This window comes from Muntiacus reevesi, chromosome 6 (assembly GCF_963930625.1).
Source record: "Muntiacus reevesi chromosome 6, mMunRee1.1, whole genome shotgun sequence".
NCBI lineage: Eukaryota > Metazoa > Chordata > Mammalia > Artiodactyla > Cervidae > Muntiacus > Muntiacus reevesi.
Genome location: NC_089254.1, coordinates 104,496,702 through 104,512,677, shown reverse-complemented (window position 1 = coordinate 104,512,677; position 15,976 = coordinate 104,496,702). Strand labels below are relative to the sequence as shown.

Sequence of the window (15,976 nt, the reverse complement as noted above, 5' to 3'; positions counted from 1 at the left end):
TCAATCTTCAAACAGCCTCCCACCTCACTCCTCAACCTCTGGGGATATAATGTCTGATGGTCTGAGGTGAAGCTGATACAACAAAAACACAAATAATGTGCACAATAAATGTAATGTGCTTTACTCATCCCCAAACCGTTCCCCTCCTCCCTGTACATGGAAAAACTGTCTTCCATGAAACCAGTCCCTGGTGCCCAAAAGGTTGGGGACTGCTGGTGTAAAAGACCCTACACGCCAGCCTTTGAAGGCTCCCATTCTTGAAGCCATGTGGTCCCCTTTCCCCAAGGCCGCTATGCCCTCACATCTGTGTAGTATTTACACTGCCTTTTCTCTCTACCAGGGATGCTATTCTCCACATCTCCTCATGGTGTGCTTCCTCACCTCAGGTGCCACCCCCTCAATTCAGGATTCCCCTGCCAAATTATCTTAAAAAGTAATCTTCTACATGGCCCTTCCATAAGACCTTCCTTACCCCTTATCAAATTTATTTTCTCCAAAATGTCCCCAGGTTCTTTATCTCAAATGGAATGAAGGCAAATATTTTTTTTCTGAATGTACACTGAGCTAGCATGTATAACAATACCCAGTTTTAGTAACTATTTAGGAAACAGAATGATTTGAATCCTAGATTTACTCCTCATCAGTCATACAGTGGTATCTATACTTAGATAACAAAAATTGCATCTGATCTAATAAAAAATATTTTATCTTCAAGACCCTGAAAAGTTATACCTATGAAATATAATACTAGAATACCAGTGGCTGTTCTCTGCCAGCACAATCATATTCTTCGCCTAAAATTCTCTGCAGGGAGAGGCAAGTGCCAAAAGCTGACACCCTACGTGAGGACAGAAGTCCTCTAACCCTTCTTACATGTAACCATTAAATGTACCCATAAGGGGCTGCTGATTAATTTATTTAATTAATGAATACATAGTGATAACTATTATGCATCAAGCATTTTTTCCAAATGCTTGAGATACACCAGAAAACAAAAACAACCAATATCTTTGTCTCATCAGTACTTATGTTTTACTGGAGATTCGAATAATAAATAATGAATATATTAAAAAATGAAGGATGTAGAATGTTAAAAAGTGATTGAGTGCTATGTGAGGGAGGGAAGAAAGAGTGAGACAACATGGACCAGGGATGTCAGGGGCAGGAGGGCGTAGGGGACAGAACGGGCTGGGGCAGCAATGAGAGGGCCTGGCAGTCTTCCTGGAGGAGGTGAGATGAGGGCAAAGTCTCCAAGGAGAAGCGTAAACCAGAAAGGAGTCCAAAAGCAGAGTAAAAATCAACAACAACAACAAAAAGAAGGACCTAGGGGGAAAAAAAAAACCCACATCATAGGGACAAGAAAAACAGTGGTTGCCCGGGACAGGTTAGGAGTAAGAACTGACTGCAGGGGGACAGAAGGGAAATTTGGGGAGCAATTGGGGAAACGATTTAAAAGCTAGACTGTGCTGATGGCTGATTACCATATAAATTCACTAAAGCTCATGGAATTGTACACTTGAAATATGTGGATTTTAGCATATGTAAATTTTATCTTAGTAAAAACATTGAAAAGAGAGGGAATAAGAGATATAACATTAGAAAGCATAAAATGAAACAAAATAGAAAAATATGCACATAGAAGACTTAGAAATCATAATCAGAAAACTGTAAAAGCAGTTTCTTTTATTCCTTTATCTGTACATTAGACCAGACATCTTATTATATTTTTATTTGATGCCTCAAGTCCAGAATCCAGGACACATAAAAGTACTTTGTGATAGTTTTGCCAACTTAGATATGCTCTGCTGCTGCTGCTAAGTCACTTCAGTCGTGTCCGACTCTGTGCGACCCCATAGATGGCAGCCCACCAGGCTCCTCTGTCCCTGGGACTCTCCAGACAAGAACACTTGAGTGGGTTGCCATTTCCTTCTCCAGAGCATCATGCATGCTAAGTCACCTCAGTCGTGTCTGACTCTGTGCAATCATATGGAGAGCAGCCCACCAGGCTCCTCTCTCCACAGGATTCCCCAGGCAAGAATACTGGAGTGGGTTGCCATTAATATCCAGTTATTCAATCAAACACTCATCTAGATGCTGTTGTGAAGGTGTTTTCCAAATGAGGTGTAACATCCACATTCAACTGACATTAAATAAAATAGATGATCCTTGATGATGTAACCCTCATCCAACCAGTTGAAAGGTCTTAAGAGCAAAACGGATAGGGCTTAGAGTAGGTATACATTAACAAGAGAATTGTACAAATCAAGTAAAATGATAACTTTATAAAGAGACACATGGTAATATGAGAGCAAAAACTATAAATCCTATGAGGGTAGAGATTCTGTCTCCTTTTTGTATCAATATGTCACCAGCATCTAGCATAAACATGAGTTATGTGAAAGGCTCCATGGTCTCTTCAGATATAAATGAATAAATGTAGATCACTATTCTATAACAGAAAGATAAATGCATCTTTGGAAAGAAAGTCCTTAAAGATAACCAAGGATTTGGAGAAGCAGGCCAGAAAAAGATAATAAGATTTACTATTATTTCAACTAGTTAAGAGAAAATTGAACATTGATCTAATAGCAGAGTTGAAGGATTTCAATTCTCAAAGTAACATCACATATGTTTTCTTTGAAGGCATTTCTTGTGAAAACACATAATGTGCAAAACAGCACAGGTACCCAGCATTTATATTTCAGCATTTATATATTATTTATATATTTTATAAATATATTTATATATTGTATATAATATTCAGTATTTATATTTCAAATATAGGTATGATCTTACTCCAGGAAGAGACCAGATACATAGCCATGGGTGTCAAAGATGTTCTTCTGAACTTTCCTGGTTGTTTTAATATAAACAACTCTATGGGAACACTTTATGATATCTTCATGATTCTACGCCTCTGTTTTATGGCTCGGCACATTATACAAAATTCCAAGACCAGTACAGCATGCCATTAGGATGACAACTTTTTCTTAAATATGTGCAACTTTGGAAAGGTCACTTAAACTCTAATGAGGGATGTAAAAACTGTGGGAATTCATCTTCTTTTCATGTACTCTTTTGTATGTGTGTGACTGTTTTTTATTTCCAGCATGATTATTATCTACAGCCAGAGTCTACTATCTTCCTTTCGTTGGTAGTGATAGTTCTAATCATAGTACAAATCAAGTTAAATTCCAAGTTCTTCTATTTCTGAAAACTTCCAGGTCAGCTAAGCAGAGTAGGTCAACTCTCCCCCCACCACCCCCACCTCCTCGCACCGTGTCTTTACATATGGTCCTGCCGCAAGAGTTTGCTAACTCCAAGTCTGCGATAGTTACTTTTATGTGTCAACTTGAGTGGGCTAAGGGATGCCCAGATAACTGGTAAAACATTATTTCTGGGTGTGTCTGTGAGGGTGTCTCCAAAAGAGATTAGCATTGGAATTAGTAGACTAAATACGGAAGATGGCTCTCATCAAAGTGGGTGAAGATCATCTAGTCTGCTGAGAGCCCAACAGGACAAGAGGACAGAGGAAGGGCAAATTCTGTCTTTTTTTGACCTGAGATATCTCTGTTCTCCTGCCCTTGGACATTGGGTTAGACTTTGGGACTTACACCAGCAGCCTTTGAGACTAGGAGTTAAACCACTGGATCCCCAGGGTCTCAGGCCTCTGGACTCTAGTGAACTGCACAATCATATTCCTGGTTCTCTAGCTTGCAGACATCGGATTGTGAGACTTCTGGTCTCCATAACCCTGGGAGCCTATTCCTATAATAAATCTCTCTCCCTCTCAGACATATATATATATATATTATATATGTATACATATAATATATATATGGTTGTGTTCTACTGTCTGTTTCTCTGGAGAATCCTGATTATTACAAAGACTAAACTATATGCTCTTATCCTCTCTAATTGTTTCTTGCACATGGGATACACTTACAAAACAACAATTGCTTTTCATACCATTTGTACTTCTATTTTGTTTTATTTGCACAAAGCTTTCTAACATTTATCAGAGATGAGTTCTCACTCACTATAACCTAGTGTGGTCAGGGAATTTTTTCAGAAATATTTTCTATTGATTTCCTTAAAATTCTATGTGCTTAGTTGTTCAGCTGTTTCTGACTCTTCGCAACCTCATCGACTATAGCCCACTAGGCTCCGCTGTCCATGGGGAAATGGAGTCCTTGCAGATGTAATCAGGTGAAACAAGGGAGTGATGGTCACCTAATAGATCTCTAGTCTGATGACCAGTGTCCTTAAAAGAAGAGCGAAACCTGGACACAGAGAAACAGTGAGTAGTGTTTTGTTAAAGATAGAGGCAGGGATTGAAACAATGCATCCGCAAGACCAAGGGAAACCAAGCATTGCCTGAAACCCCTAGACGGTAGGAGAAGAAAGAAAATACTGTTCCCTGGAGCCGTTTGAGAAAATCAGGCCCCGCTGATTCTTGGGCTCTACCGAACCATGGCTTCAGACTTCTAGCCTCCAAACTGTGAGGGAATAAACTTCTGCTATTTTAACCCACCAAGTTTGAACTTCGTTACACATAGACTTGGAAGCAATACAAAGAAGTTTAAGATTCACTTTCAGACTACCGAAAGAAACGTCATCTAACATGTGCATGCACATGTGTTCAGTGGTGCCCGACTCTTCATAACTCCACAGACGTAGCCCGCCAGGCTCCTCTGTCCATGGGATTCTCCAGGCAAGAATACTGGAGTGGGTTGCCATTTCCTCCTTCAGGGGATCTTCCTGACCCAGGGATCGAACCCGAGTCTTCTGCATATCCTCTATTGATAGGAGGATTCTTGACCACTGAGCGACCTGGGAAGACCCCCCTAACATATCATATCATTTGATAAAACTGTTCTTCCTTCATTTCTTGTGGAGAGTAGCAAAAAGGGGTTAGAAAATATACCTCCAAACAACAGATTTTCTCACAGGTGCAACAACAGGCCCTTCAGAGGAAGGAAAACTGGACCTTCAACAGAATGGTCCTGCACATAGTCTGGTGACAGACGGGTCAACACAGGAATTCCTGAGAAACCCTGTGGGAAGCCTAAGTTGTGGTATTTTAGATCACTAAGGACTTCCCTGGTGGCACAAATGGTAAGGTAAAGAATCTGCCTGCAATGTGAGAGACCCGGGTTTGATCACTGGGTTGGGAAGATCCCCTGGAGAAGGGAATGGTTATTCACTCCAGTATCCTTGCCTGGAGAATTCCATGGACAGAGAAGCCTGGTGGGCTACAGTCCGTGCTGTTGCAAACAGTTGAATATGACTGAGTGACTAACAGATCATTTAGGAAACGTTTAGACACTCAAAAGTGTGTGGGGTTGGTTGCATTTTCCCATAATATCAGCCAGGGAACACCAGTCCTGGAAACAAATCTTTCATTTGCTTCAATGAAAACTGCTTTATGTATATATTTGAGACAGGCTAAGACCTGCCGCCTGGGACACTTAGCTGCAGTACTGTAATGCTTACATCTGGACTAAGGTCTTCTTGAGGAACACAATACAAAGAAACTCTAAGGGGCTAAAAATCACTCTGTGCATTTGCAGCTGGGGCAAATCCATGACAAGAAGATACAAAAAGACCAAACAAAACAAAAAAACCTACCACTTCTAAAGAGCTGAGAGCAAAAACAGGGTGTTGGAACAAAAACAGAATCTGGAGCAGAATCTGGAGCAAAAGCAGGGTAGTGCACATGTTCCCTGTACTCAACAGCATCAAAGGGGTGGGGAGCCACCTCTCTGCCCTGATTCCTGGGCACATCCCTACCCTCTCCCCTTGGAAGGAACCGGTTTGCCTCACTTCCATAAGCAAGCCAGCAAAAGAACCTGTTGTTTTTTCTAACTCCGACCTGATGCAGCAGGGGCTCCCATAAAACCTTGCCTGAATTTCCTATTTGGCTTCTGATCAATTTCTACTGACTAAGGTGTCTAAGAATCCTGGTGGGTAACATATTTACATATCAATCTAATAGCTATTTAGAATTCATGCTCTATTTCAATGAGGAATAAAAGGTTATATGTATGTGGGCTTCCCGGGTGGCACCGGTGGTAAAGAACCTGCCTGCATGCAGGAGACAGAAGATATTTGTTTGATCCCTGGGTCGGGAAGATCCCCTGGAGGAGATAAAGGCAACCCATCCAGTATTCTTGCCAGGAGAATCCCATGGCCAGAGGAGCCTGGTGGGTTACAGTCCATAGGGTTCCAAAGAGTTGGACATGACTTAAGTGACTTAGCACGCATGCATATGTGTATATATATACAAATATATATGTATACACACACACACACACAAATGAGCTTAGATTTGTAACTGGGAGGGAATGTGCCCTTTCATTAAACTTTATTAATTCAATTCCAATCAGACTCTAGCCAGCCTCCAATCCTATTCTTCCCCCCTTTTCTCTTGCCATTTGCACCTGGTCTGATACTTTTGAGAGCTGCCACCATCAATGTGTTCCTTAGAACCCCCTTTCTGAATAGATTATCTCTGGAACTTTCTTACATCTCCTCTTTGCCCCACAGCTCCTTTGGCTTCATTTCCTTTCAAATTAAAACACAGGGATAATCAAAATACCCAACCTAAAAAAAAAGTTTTTAAATTTAAAAATCTTTCTACTCTCTCAGGACCATGAGCCTTGGCCTGTATCAGAAAACCAATTATCAGGTAAGCAGTCAATAATAAATTGAATTATTTTGTTTATAATTCTTATGATTATTAAAATTAATGAAGTGTTATGGAAAGGAATTCAAGCTAGGAGATAGAGAAAAAAGCTAAAGCAGTTAAAATAACTTTCCTTGAGGAAACATCCCAAATGAATAATCTTTCTTTTTCTGTTTATTCCCAAGAAAGAACAAGGCGAGATAATTCTCCGAGCTTAAACGTCTGATTGAGAGTGTTACGGAGGAGAACTAAGAGCTTTCCTGGGATGAGCAGGGAGCGGGCGTGGGGAGAGAGAGCTCCACGCTGGGGGGTTCCGACATCCTCTGGTGGCAGAAGCAGCTGCGTGGACAGGACTTAACTTCAAATTAAGCAAACTGTGGACATGTTTAAGGGCAGAACACCGTCATTTAAGGCTTTCACCCAGCAGGGAAGCAATTTGATTTTTACTGACTAAGGAGGAAGAAGTGCTTTGAGTAGTCAAGCAGTTGGTAGGAGACCTGAGATAAATGCATGATCTGAAATCTGAAATTTTCCTTGGAAAGGGCTGTGTTGAGTGAGTTTATAAAAGACCCCAGGTGAATTGGAAAGGCAGTCAGCATTTAGCATTCCCTGGGGTCAGACCTTGTGTTTAGCAGGTGATGCTGTGTAATGTTCACAGAACAGATTCTATTGCCTTTTAATAGATAAAGAAGGTAAGATAAATTATTAAAATGACCTATCAACTAAGTGAAGCCGTGGCTCCAAATGAGGTGTGTATGATTCAAAGCTTCCCATGTAGAACAAAGTCAATTCTCCTTTCCACTAGACTAATATTCCTTAAGACATCATCATTACAACATCTGCGACTTTAAATTTTCAGCACAGACAGCATGAAGTTGTGTGCGCGTGTTTTAAGTAACAGTCCAGAGGCTGCTAGCATTCTAATCAGGCAGCCACATGCCAGAGGTGGTCACGAGCATGCTCTCAAAAACGCTGCGGCCACTCCAGACGTGACTGCTCCAGGATTGCTGCAAACTATTCCTGCCATCGGTTTTTGAAAGTCAAGTTGAGTTTTCGTTTGTAAAAATGGTGGTTTGTCAATTAGCATAAGTGTCAGGTTAATGTTAGGAAAGAGATCTCAGTGGTGAAACTAGAGATATTAAGGACATGTATTTTGGCAAAACATCTTTTAGAGACAGCCACAAACTGTGTGAAAGTGGAATAAGACTCCAGTGAGGTCTGTGGCCTGAAGCCGTGGAGATGATCCTAGATTCTGGATCAGTGAATCTGTGCCAGCTATTAGCTTACGAGCTTTCTGTTGCCTGGCACTGGGACTGGGTATAGCTGAACTCTGCCTCTAAAATATTGCTACAGCTGCCCGAAGAGAACAGTTTATTCAAGAGAAGGCAAGTCAGAGACTGAGGACTTCAGGGACCTGACGAAGGAGTTTGTATTAACAGTGTTGCTCTTTCTAAATAAATGTCTGTATGGGCACCAGGGGCTTCTCTGGTGGCTCAGGGGTAAAGAATCAGCCTGCCAATGCAGGAGACATAGGTTCAGTCCCTGGGTTGGGAAGATCTCCTGGAGAGGGAAATGGCAACCCTCTCTAGTATTCTTGCCCGAAAATCCCATGGACAGAGGGGCCTGGCGGGCTAAAGTCTCAGGTTTGCCAAAGAATCAGACACGACTTAATGACTAAACGGCAAAACAACATGTGTACCAGACCCTGACTGGGGCTTCCTTTCACTGCTCCATGGTGGAAAATCTTTCTGAGAGTAGCTATTTCTTACCTATCTCACTTGTCAGTGGCTGACGTGGTTTTTCAAAAATAATCTAGAGATGAAAGGAGAGAGTAGCATGGACGCACACACACTGTCCTATGTGAAATAGATAGCCAGTGGAATGTGCTCTGTGACTCAGGGAATGCAGACTGGCGGCTCTGTAACAACCTAGAGGGGTGGGACAGGGTGGAAGGTGGGAAGGAGGTTTGAGACGGAGGGGACATATGTACTCCTATGGCTAATTCATGTTGCTGTATGGTAGAAACAAACCAATATTGAACCGCAATCATCAAATCAATTAAAAATAAATAAATATTAAAAAGAATCTAACAGATACTCATGCAAATTGGCTAAGTTACATCTACAATTCTGTTCCTCAGATCCCTTGTTTCAGAATCACCTAAAGTTTAGAATTCTTCAATTTCTCAGCATCCTGCATTCTGAAGTTTGAGGAGTAGGGCCCAAGAAATTGGATTGTGACAAGTTCCTCTAGTGATTCTCCTATGCTCTGAGGATTTAGCCAATGAAGATATACCCAAAGAAGTGCCATGATCAAAGAAGCTCAAAGTATTTCTCAATGGCAGAACAAAGACCCAAGAGGGAGGAAATATGATCCTGCCCACCGGGTCTGGAAAACCAGAATCTGTAAAGCAATAGTAAATAGAACACTATAAAGCCCTCATATCCTATAAACTCTATGCCATAAATTTGTGTTATAGCTTTTTGCCTACCCATCTAGATGGAAATAGATCAAAACTTGCCTTAAGCATTTGGCAAGGTCATTCATGGCCAAAGATATTCCACTGTCATTTGGATGAATCAGGATTATCAATAGCTTTCCAATGGACTATTGTGATCCATTTTCTGACAGCAATGAAAACTGTTAGCCAAAAACCCATCATGTTAAATATGATTTGGGGAAAAAAACCAGTTTAGCTCTTGGGTTACTTTTTTTTCACATCAGTAAGTCCAGTTTATTCACTCATAAGACATCTTGTCTGGCTTTCATCTGCTCATCAAATATTTATTGAAAGACTTTTAAAAAACATGTAGCTCAAACTCCCAATGAACAGCCATGGAAGATTAAAGAAGTGGGGGGTCTAGTTCAAGACTTCTATCTCTGAGTTGTCACTCACTGTCACATTGTGATGCAGAGGGGAGAAATACCCCGGTGCAGGAGTCACAGGTCTTGAATTCAGGGGCTGGCTACAGACTCAGTCTAAGTCTGTAAGCTATACTGCAAGTCAGGGTAGCTCATAGGGCTTCTATTTCTTCTTTTAGAGAATTATGAATGAAATGTTTGCCTCATTTATTTTTCAGTTTGCCATTTCATTTATCACTATTTATTGGTCATCTACTAAATTCCAGGAATTTCTATAGGACCTTGGGGGAGACAGCAAGAAACAAGATAAGCAAGATGACTGTTCTCAAGTAGGCTTATTCCCATCAGTAGACAAATTTTAAATTAGTGATATAAAAACATATTATTTAATATGCAAATAGATATAGGAATATTAATAGGCATATTTCAGGGGAAAATATATGCATACATATTTTTAAACCATTCACCAAAGCCTTTTCTGAGGATGAGTGCGTGCATGCGTGCTCAGTCATGTCTGACCCTGCGACCCTATAGACTGTAGCCCACCAGGCTCTTCTGTCCGTGGGATTTCCCAGGCAAGAATGCAGGAGCAGGTTACCATTTCCTACTCCATTTCTAATGATACAATGTATGCTTTTAGATCTCATATTGGGTGACTAGAATAAGAAAGGTATAATCTCATGAAAGACATATTGATCTAAACAACACACCTAGTATTTTAATAAAATAGATCCCTATATTTAATCAATGAAAAAATCATTTTCAGGCAGGATGCATTTCTCAATTAGAAAACACACCAGGTCTGTGCTTCAACACTATTGCATACATAGAAGTAGAATTTATCATTTGAGAAGTCTTCCTTTCCCCTAATCTTTTTATTACTTAAGAATAAAAACATCTGTGATAAAGTGGCTTCATGTAAGGCAACCTGTGTTAGGCAACCTCTCAGGATGGTCACATTAACCTCTCATTCCTTGTGTAATCAATCCCCTTGCCTTAAGTGTGGGCTGGATTTAGTGACTTGCTTCTAATTGTGCATGACAGAAGTGATGGGATGCGCCTTCCAACTGTATACGACAGAAGGCCAGATTATTAAAAACAACAGCAAAATATTTATAGTTTCTACCTTGTAAACTTTCTCTCCCGTTTACTGGTTTTTCCCTCTCCCCAACCTTTTTGCTACCCGCTACCCCACTTCACTTCTCTCAATCCCTCTGTCTCTCTCTCTCTCCACAAACACACAGGCACACGCTGCCCCATCATCTAAAGCAGAGACCACTTGAGAAACAGAGGCCTTGAAGGATCACAGCTGCATGGAGATGAACCGAGGTCCCCCGCCAACAGCCAGCACAAACGGTCAACCGAGTGAGTGGACTTTCTTGGATGCGGACCCTCCAGCCCAGTTAAGGCTTCATGTAACATAGCCCAGGCCAACAACCTGAGTATAAGCTCAGAAGAGCTGAATCATTTCTGAATTTGCAGTCTAGAGAAGCTGTGAGATAATATTACATGTTTGTTCTTTTAAGCCAAACATTAAATTAATTACTAAGGTTTGGAGTAATTAGTGACACAGCAATATATAACAATATATAATCCAAGGACATGATTCTTAAGAACAATATTTTAGGAATGAAGGGATTCAGAATCTCATGCTTTATACTTAGAATATTGGGACTAGGAGAAACTGTTGACAGCATGCTAATATTATCAAGAAGGAATAATAAATTTACTACTCCTTTTAGTTCGGTGGGATTACAGAATTTGACTGCTTTTACCTGAGATCTACTGAGCCCACTGAATCAACACAAATACTTTATAATCAAACTTCATTGAAACTCCATTTTTAGCAATGCACTAGTTAGCCTATAAAAAAACGGTAGTCCTACCTCCGAAAAAGTACTTTTCGCCAGTTTTAACTTGAAGAGGACTGTTAGTTCGAACTGCTGAGGCTTCATCTCCATCGATAGTGAGAACAGCAAAATTCTCCTTAGCTAGGAAACGGACTTCATGCCACTGGCCATCATTCAACCCAGAACCTGTTAAATACAAGAGAAAAGGCCATTTTTTAAAAAAGATTATTCAGTTTTAAGTAATGTTTAATATCAACAGAGCTTTGTAAGTAAAAATGAACATATTTTGATCTAGGAAAATTCAGTACAATTAATATCTCACATTTCTTTAATATTATAAATCATTCTCTCCTGCACCGGACCAAACAGGGCATAGCAGTGAAGGAAAATAGAACATGCCATCCCAGAAAATGCTATTTCAGCATATCGATTATTTTGAAAAAAAAAAGTTACTTAAGAAACAGCCAGCACAATAAGGATACTCTGACACCCTCTTTGTCTCCCTGAAAGCAAAAAGTAAGTCTTTCATGTGAAAAAATTCCCTCCCTGTACTAGGGAGGCTGTAACAGGCTTCCTTATCACGAGGAAGGGGGAAGTTAGGGCCAAGAAGACTGTATAAACAATCCTTATTCTTCTTAATTTGCTACCCCAAGCCTAAATTTTTGTCAATTCTTCTTCAGTTTTTTTTTTTTTTCCCCTTTGTCTGAAAAGGTTTAAAATCTGCCTACACTGGTTACTTCTTTGAGTCTCATATTTCTGTGAGTGCCCATACATACAAAATTATACTTGTTTTCCTGCTGCTAATCTGTCTACTTCAATTTAATTGTTAAACCAGCCAAAGAACCTAGAAGGGAATAAAGGACAAGTCTTCCTCCCCTACAGCAGTTATTTGTGCTAATTGACCACTAATAGGTATGAAAAATGATACCAGGATTATCTAATCATTTACAAATAAGATATGATTATAATGAATTAGGTTATATTTAACTAGACACGAACAAAATAAATGAACTCCCCAACAATCACATTTCACTCTTGCCTAGTACAAAGATCTTTAAAAACAAAATCTATTTAGTTCTCCATTAGACAGAAAAATAACTAAAAGTTACTGTTCAGTTTGTACTCATTTTACAAAGAATAGTTAGAAAATTAAGGAGCAAAGACAAGAGAACAGCCTTTGAACAAAAGTACCTGGAAATAGTTCAAGGAACACTAAGACATACACAACAGTGTCTAAGACACAGATACAAGCTCTGAGTCAGAGTGGCTTTCTTTCACCTTACAAAGGCCTATGCAAAGGGAAGATGGTTTGTTCTAGACTGTTCCAGATAGCTTAATCTAGAGTCCATAGGTAGAAGTTATTGAAGGTGCACTTCAGCCTCACAAAAGTAAGACAAGCCTAGCATGGAAAAGTATCCAAAAACGGAATGAGAGAAAATCGATGAAGCAAGGATGATGGTTCCAAGCCTCTGATCAGAGGTCTGAAAACCAAAGCTTACAGGCCAAATGCTGCCTGCTACCATCTGTTTCTGTATAGCCAGGGAGCTAAAAATAGTTCTCACATTTTAAAATGTTAAAAATAAATGAAAAGAATAACAGTATTAAATTACATGTGAAAACTATATAAAATTCAAGTGTTCGAGTCCACATAAAATCTACTGGAATACAGCCAAACTCATTTGGTATATATATCGTCCTTCTACAGTCAAACAGTTGCTGTGGAGACCGTATGATCCACAAAACCTAAACTGTTTACTGAGTCGTCCTTTTCCTTTATAGAACAAAGCATAAACTAGTGATTGGTGTACATTATTAAACAGAAATACCATTTTAAAGAAAAAATCAGAAGGCCTCTTGGGGCTTAAAGATAGCCACATATAAAAAGCATTAACTAGCATTATACTAGTAAATATTATTTCAAACAATCACCCCCTCAGGTTTTTTTTTTTTTAAGATTTTCAAATTTTTACTTAGTAATACTTATTGAGCACATTTTATTTCAGTGGAGGAAAACAGAAACCCCAGCCCCAGAGTAATTAATACTAAATAATTTTCAAAATATGAAATGTGTAATATAAACCATTACATAGATAAAAGTTTTGTACTCTGAAATTACTATGTAAATATACAGTCTTATTCTAAAAGGGAAGTCTGTTAGCTGCCAGACAAGTTGCCAGACAATTCCTTCTCTATTAGGTTGCTTTTGGGTTCCCATGTAGAACTGATCCATGAACGACGATACCTTCACCAGAACATTTTCTGTTAAAGTATAAATCTGGGGTTAATGTTAATTAGTCACAGAATGGTATGGTTTTGATTTTATTTTTGCCTCTATAGTGTGATGAACCCTGCTTTGAATCACATTTTGAGGGTATAGGTCCCAAGCACAGCAATGTTACAAATGTTTCATTCTAAATAATAACACATTCAAAGAAAGTCATTTACAAGCTACCTTAGGCAACTGGGCTTTCTGTTCTAAACTGTAGACCAGAAAGCCTTTCTAAAAAATTCTTATGAAAACCTCATCATAAAGTTAATTTATAAATGGTAAATTATCAGTTTAACTGTTCATTACAAAAAGGTCTATTATTCTATCAGATAAAATAAAAAGATTTTTTTTTTTTTCAAGAAACTTAATCACTAGAGAAATTGGACCTCAGGAAAAAAGTAGCCTTGTTGATAGCATCCACTGATGCTTCTGAGCCTGATCGGTGATTTCTATTCATTTTTATTCCAATTACTGTTTTGAACTGCTAATGTTAATGACCAAGATTGTGTGTTTTTTATTTTTTTAATAACATGGTTAAAGAGAAATTTTAAGAAGCAACACATTTTCCTTTGAGCAATGGCCATTTTTGGCCCATTGAAAAGTGATTCATTGCTCAAAAGAAAATGTGTTACATCTTAAAATTTCTCTATAACCACATGTTATTAAAAAACCACTCTTGATTTTTGCTTTATTATATTTGGGGCCCATTCCTATCAGATTGCTGAGGCATACCTCTTGATGATTAACTGTAACAGTTCAGAACAGTATTCCCCAGAAATAACTTTTTTTGAATTACTATCCCCAATAAATAGGTGGGAGAACGGAACATAACAATGTTTAGGCATTCTATACATGTTAAATGGCAGAACTGGGAACTAGGACTCAGACATACTTAGTTCCAGAGCCTGATTTCTTATAAACAGCAAACAAACAAAGAAAAACAAGCAACAATTAAACATGGCATGTAGACTCTGTGCATCCATGATCTCTTATACCACACACACACAAACATTTCCATTTGCCACCAGTCTGGAGGGAGCTCAGCTTCTAGGGTACCCTTGTTTCATACAGTATCAGAGTTGCAAATAAACCAAGACACTATCCAGTTTCATCTGACAATTTTTAACATTTACATTATCAGATTTTTGTTGTAATGGAAGATCCCACTACTACATGTCTTTCAGTATTTTCTTACATTGATGTTTTTTACCTTAAAACGCAATATGAATGGGAAATTTGTGAGTTTGAGAAGCAAATTCTAGCATTGTTTCCCCAAGGCATATTAAAGTAAGCCCAGGTGTATTCATTTAAATCACCTCTATACTTTGTGAGACTCAGCAAACAGAACTGTGTGCTCACTCCCTTCACGTTATCATGAGTGGATAAATCAATGATCGTGAACACACTATCTTTTGTCAGTTTGTTGGACTGAGATCCTAATCAAGACCTTTTGCACTTGAACAAGTTTTTACCACTACTCAGAACTCAGTCATTAAATTTTATGGCATGAAAAAAGAAGATGCCACAGTTTCAGCGTAATTGCCCTCTGCTTGTGTCCATTCCCTTCAGTGTAAGGAAGACCTGAACAACTTTGTATGAAACACAACTGATAGATGTGCCTATATCATTTCCTGGGCCACCAGCCACCTGGAGAAAGTAGTAGAGAATTAATTTTGCTTCAGAGAAGCTCTATGAAGAGCCTCTCTGAGGTATTAAAATTTATAATATTGTTTAGTATTTTTAATTCATGTGGAATGGAATATTAGCAAAATTTAAGAGCTTTTGGAATTTAATATATAACACTCACTCAGAATAGGGGTTTCCCAGGTGTCTCAGTGGTATAGAATCCACCTGCCAATGCAAGAGCTACAGGAGAGGTGGGTTTGATCCCTGGGTCAGAAGATCCCCTGGAGGAGGAAATGGCAACCCACTCCAGTATTCTTCCCATGGACAGAGGAGCCTGGTGGGCTACAATCCATGGAGTCATACAGAGTTGGACATGACTGAGCACTTTGACATTCATTCAGAATACTGCATTTGATCATAAGATATACACCTACAAGTATCAGTATAGCATTCAGGGGAAAAAATGTATCGTCATCCCAAATTTTATTAGAATCCTGTGAATCATAACCAACAAAGAACACATCACCAAACAGGATTAAAGCATCACTTCTCATTTGCTAGTAAAGTGGTAGTATCCCTTCACTCAGTATTCTAGCGCTACAAATGTCCCTGGGAATGGAGAGACACACCAGGGACCTGATCCATAACCCTGGACACAGTGGTGTCTTGGTGGCTGGAGAG

The 15,976-nt window shown here is 39.3% G+C and overlaps 1 protein-coding gene across 1 annotated transcript in view; it reads right to left on the bottom strand.

The window, feature by feature from the left end:
• The window catches only part of CNTNAP2 (contactin associated protein 2), a 1,529,631-nt gene that overhangs the window by 1,026,963 nt on the left and 486,692 nt on the right, over positions 1–15,976 (bottom strand). Inside the window, exon 9 of the mRNA XM_065938525.1 lies at positions 11,437–11,586. Coding sequence (XP_065794597.1) covers positions 11,437–11,586 — 150 coding nt within the window. The remainder of the gene's footprint in view (positions 1–11,436; positions 11,587–15,976) is intronic.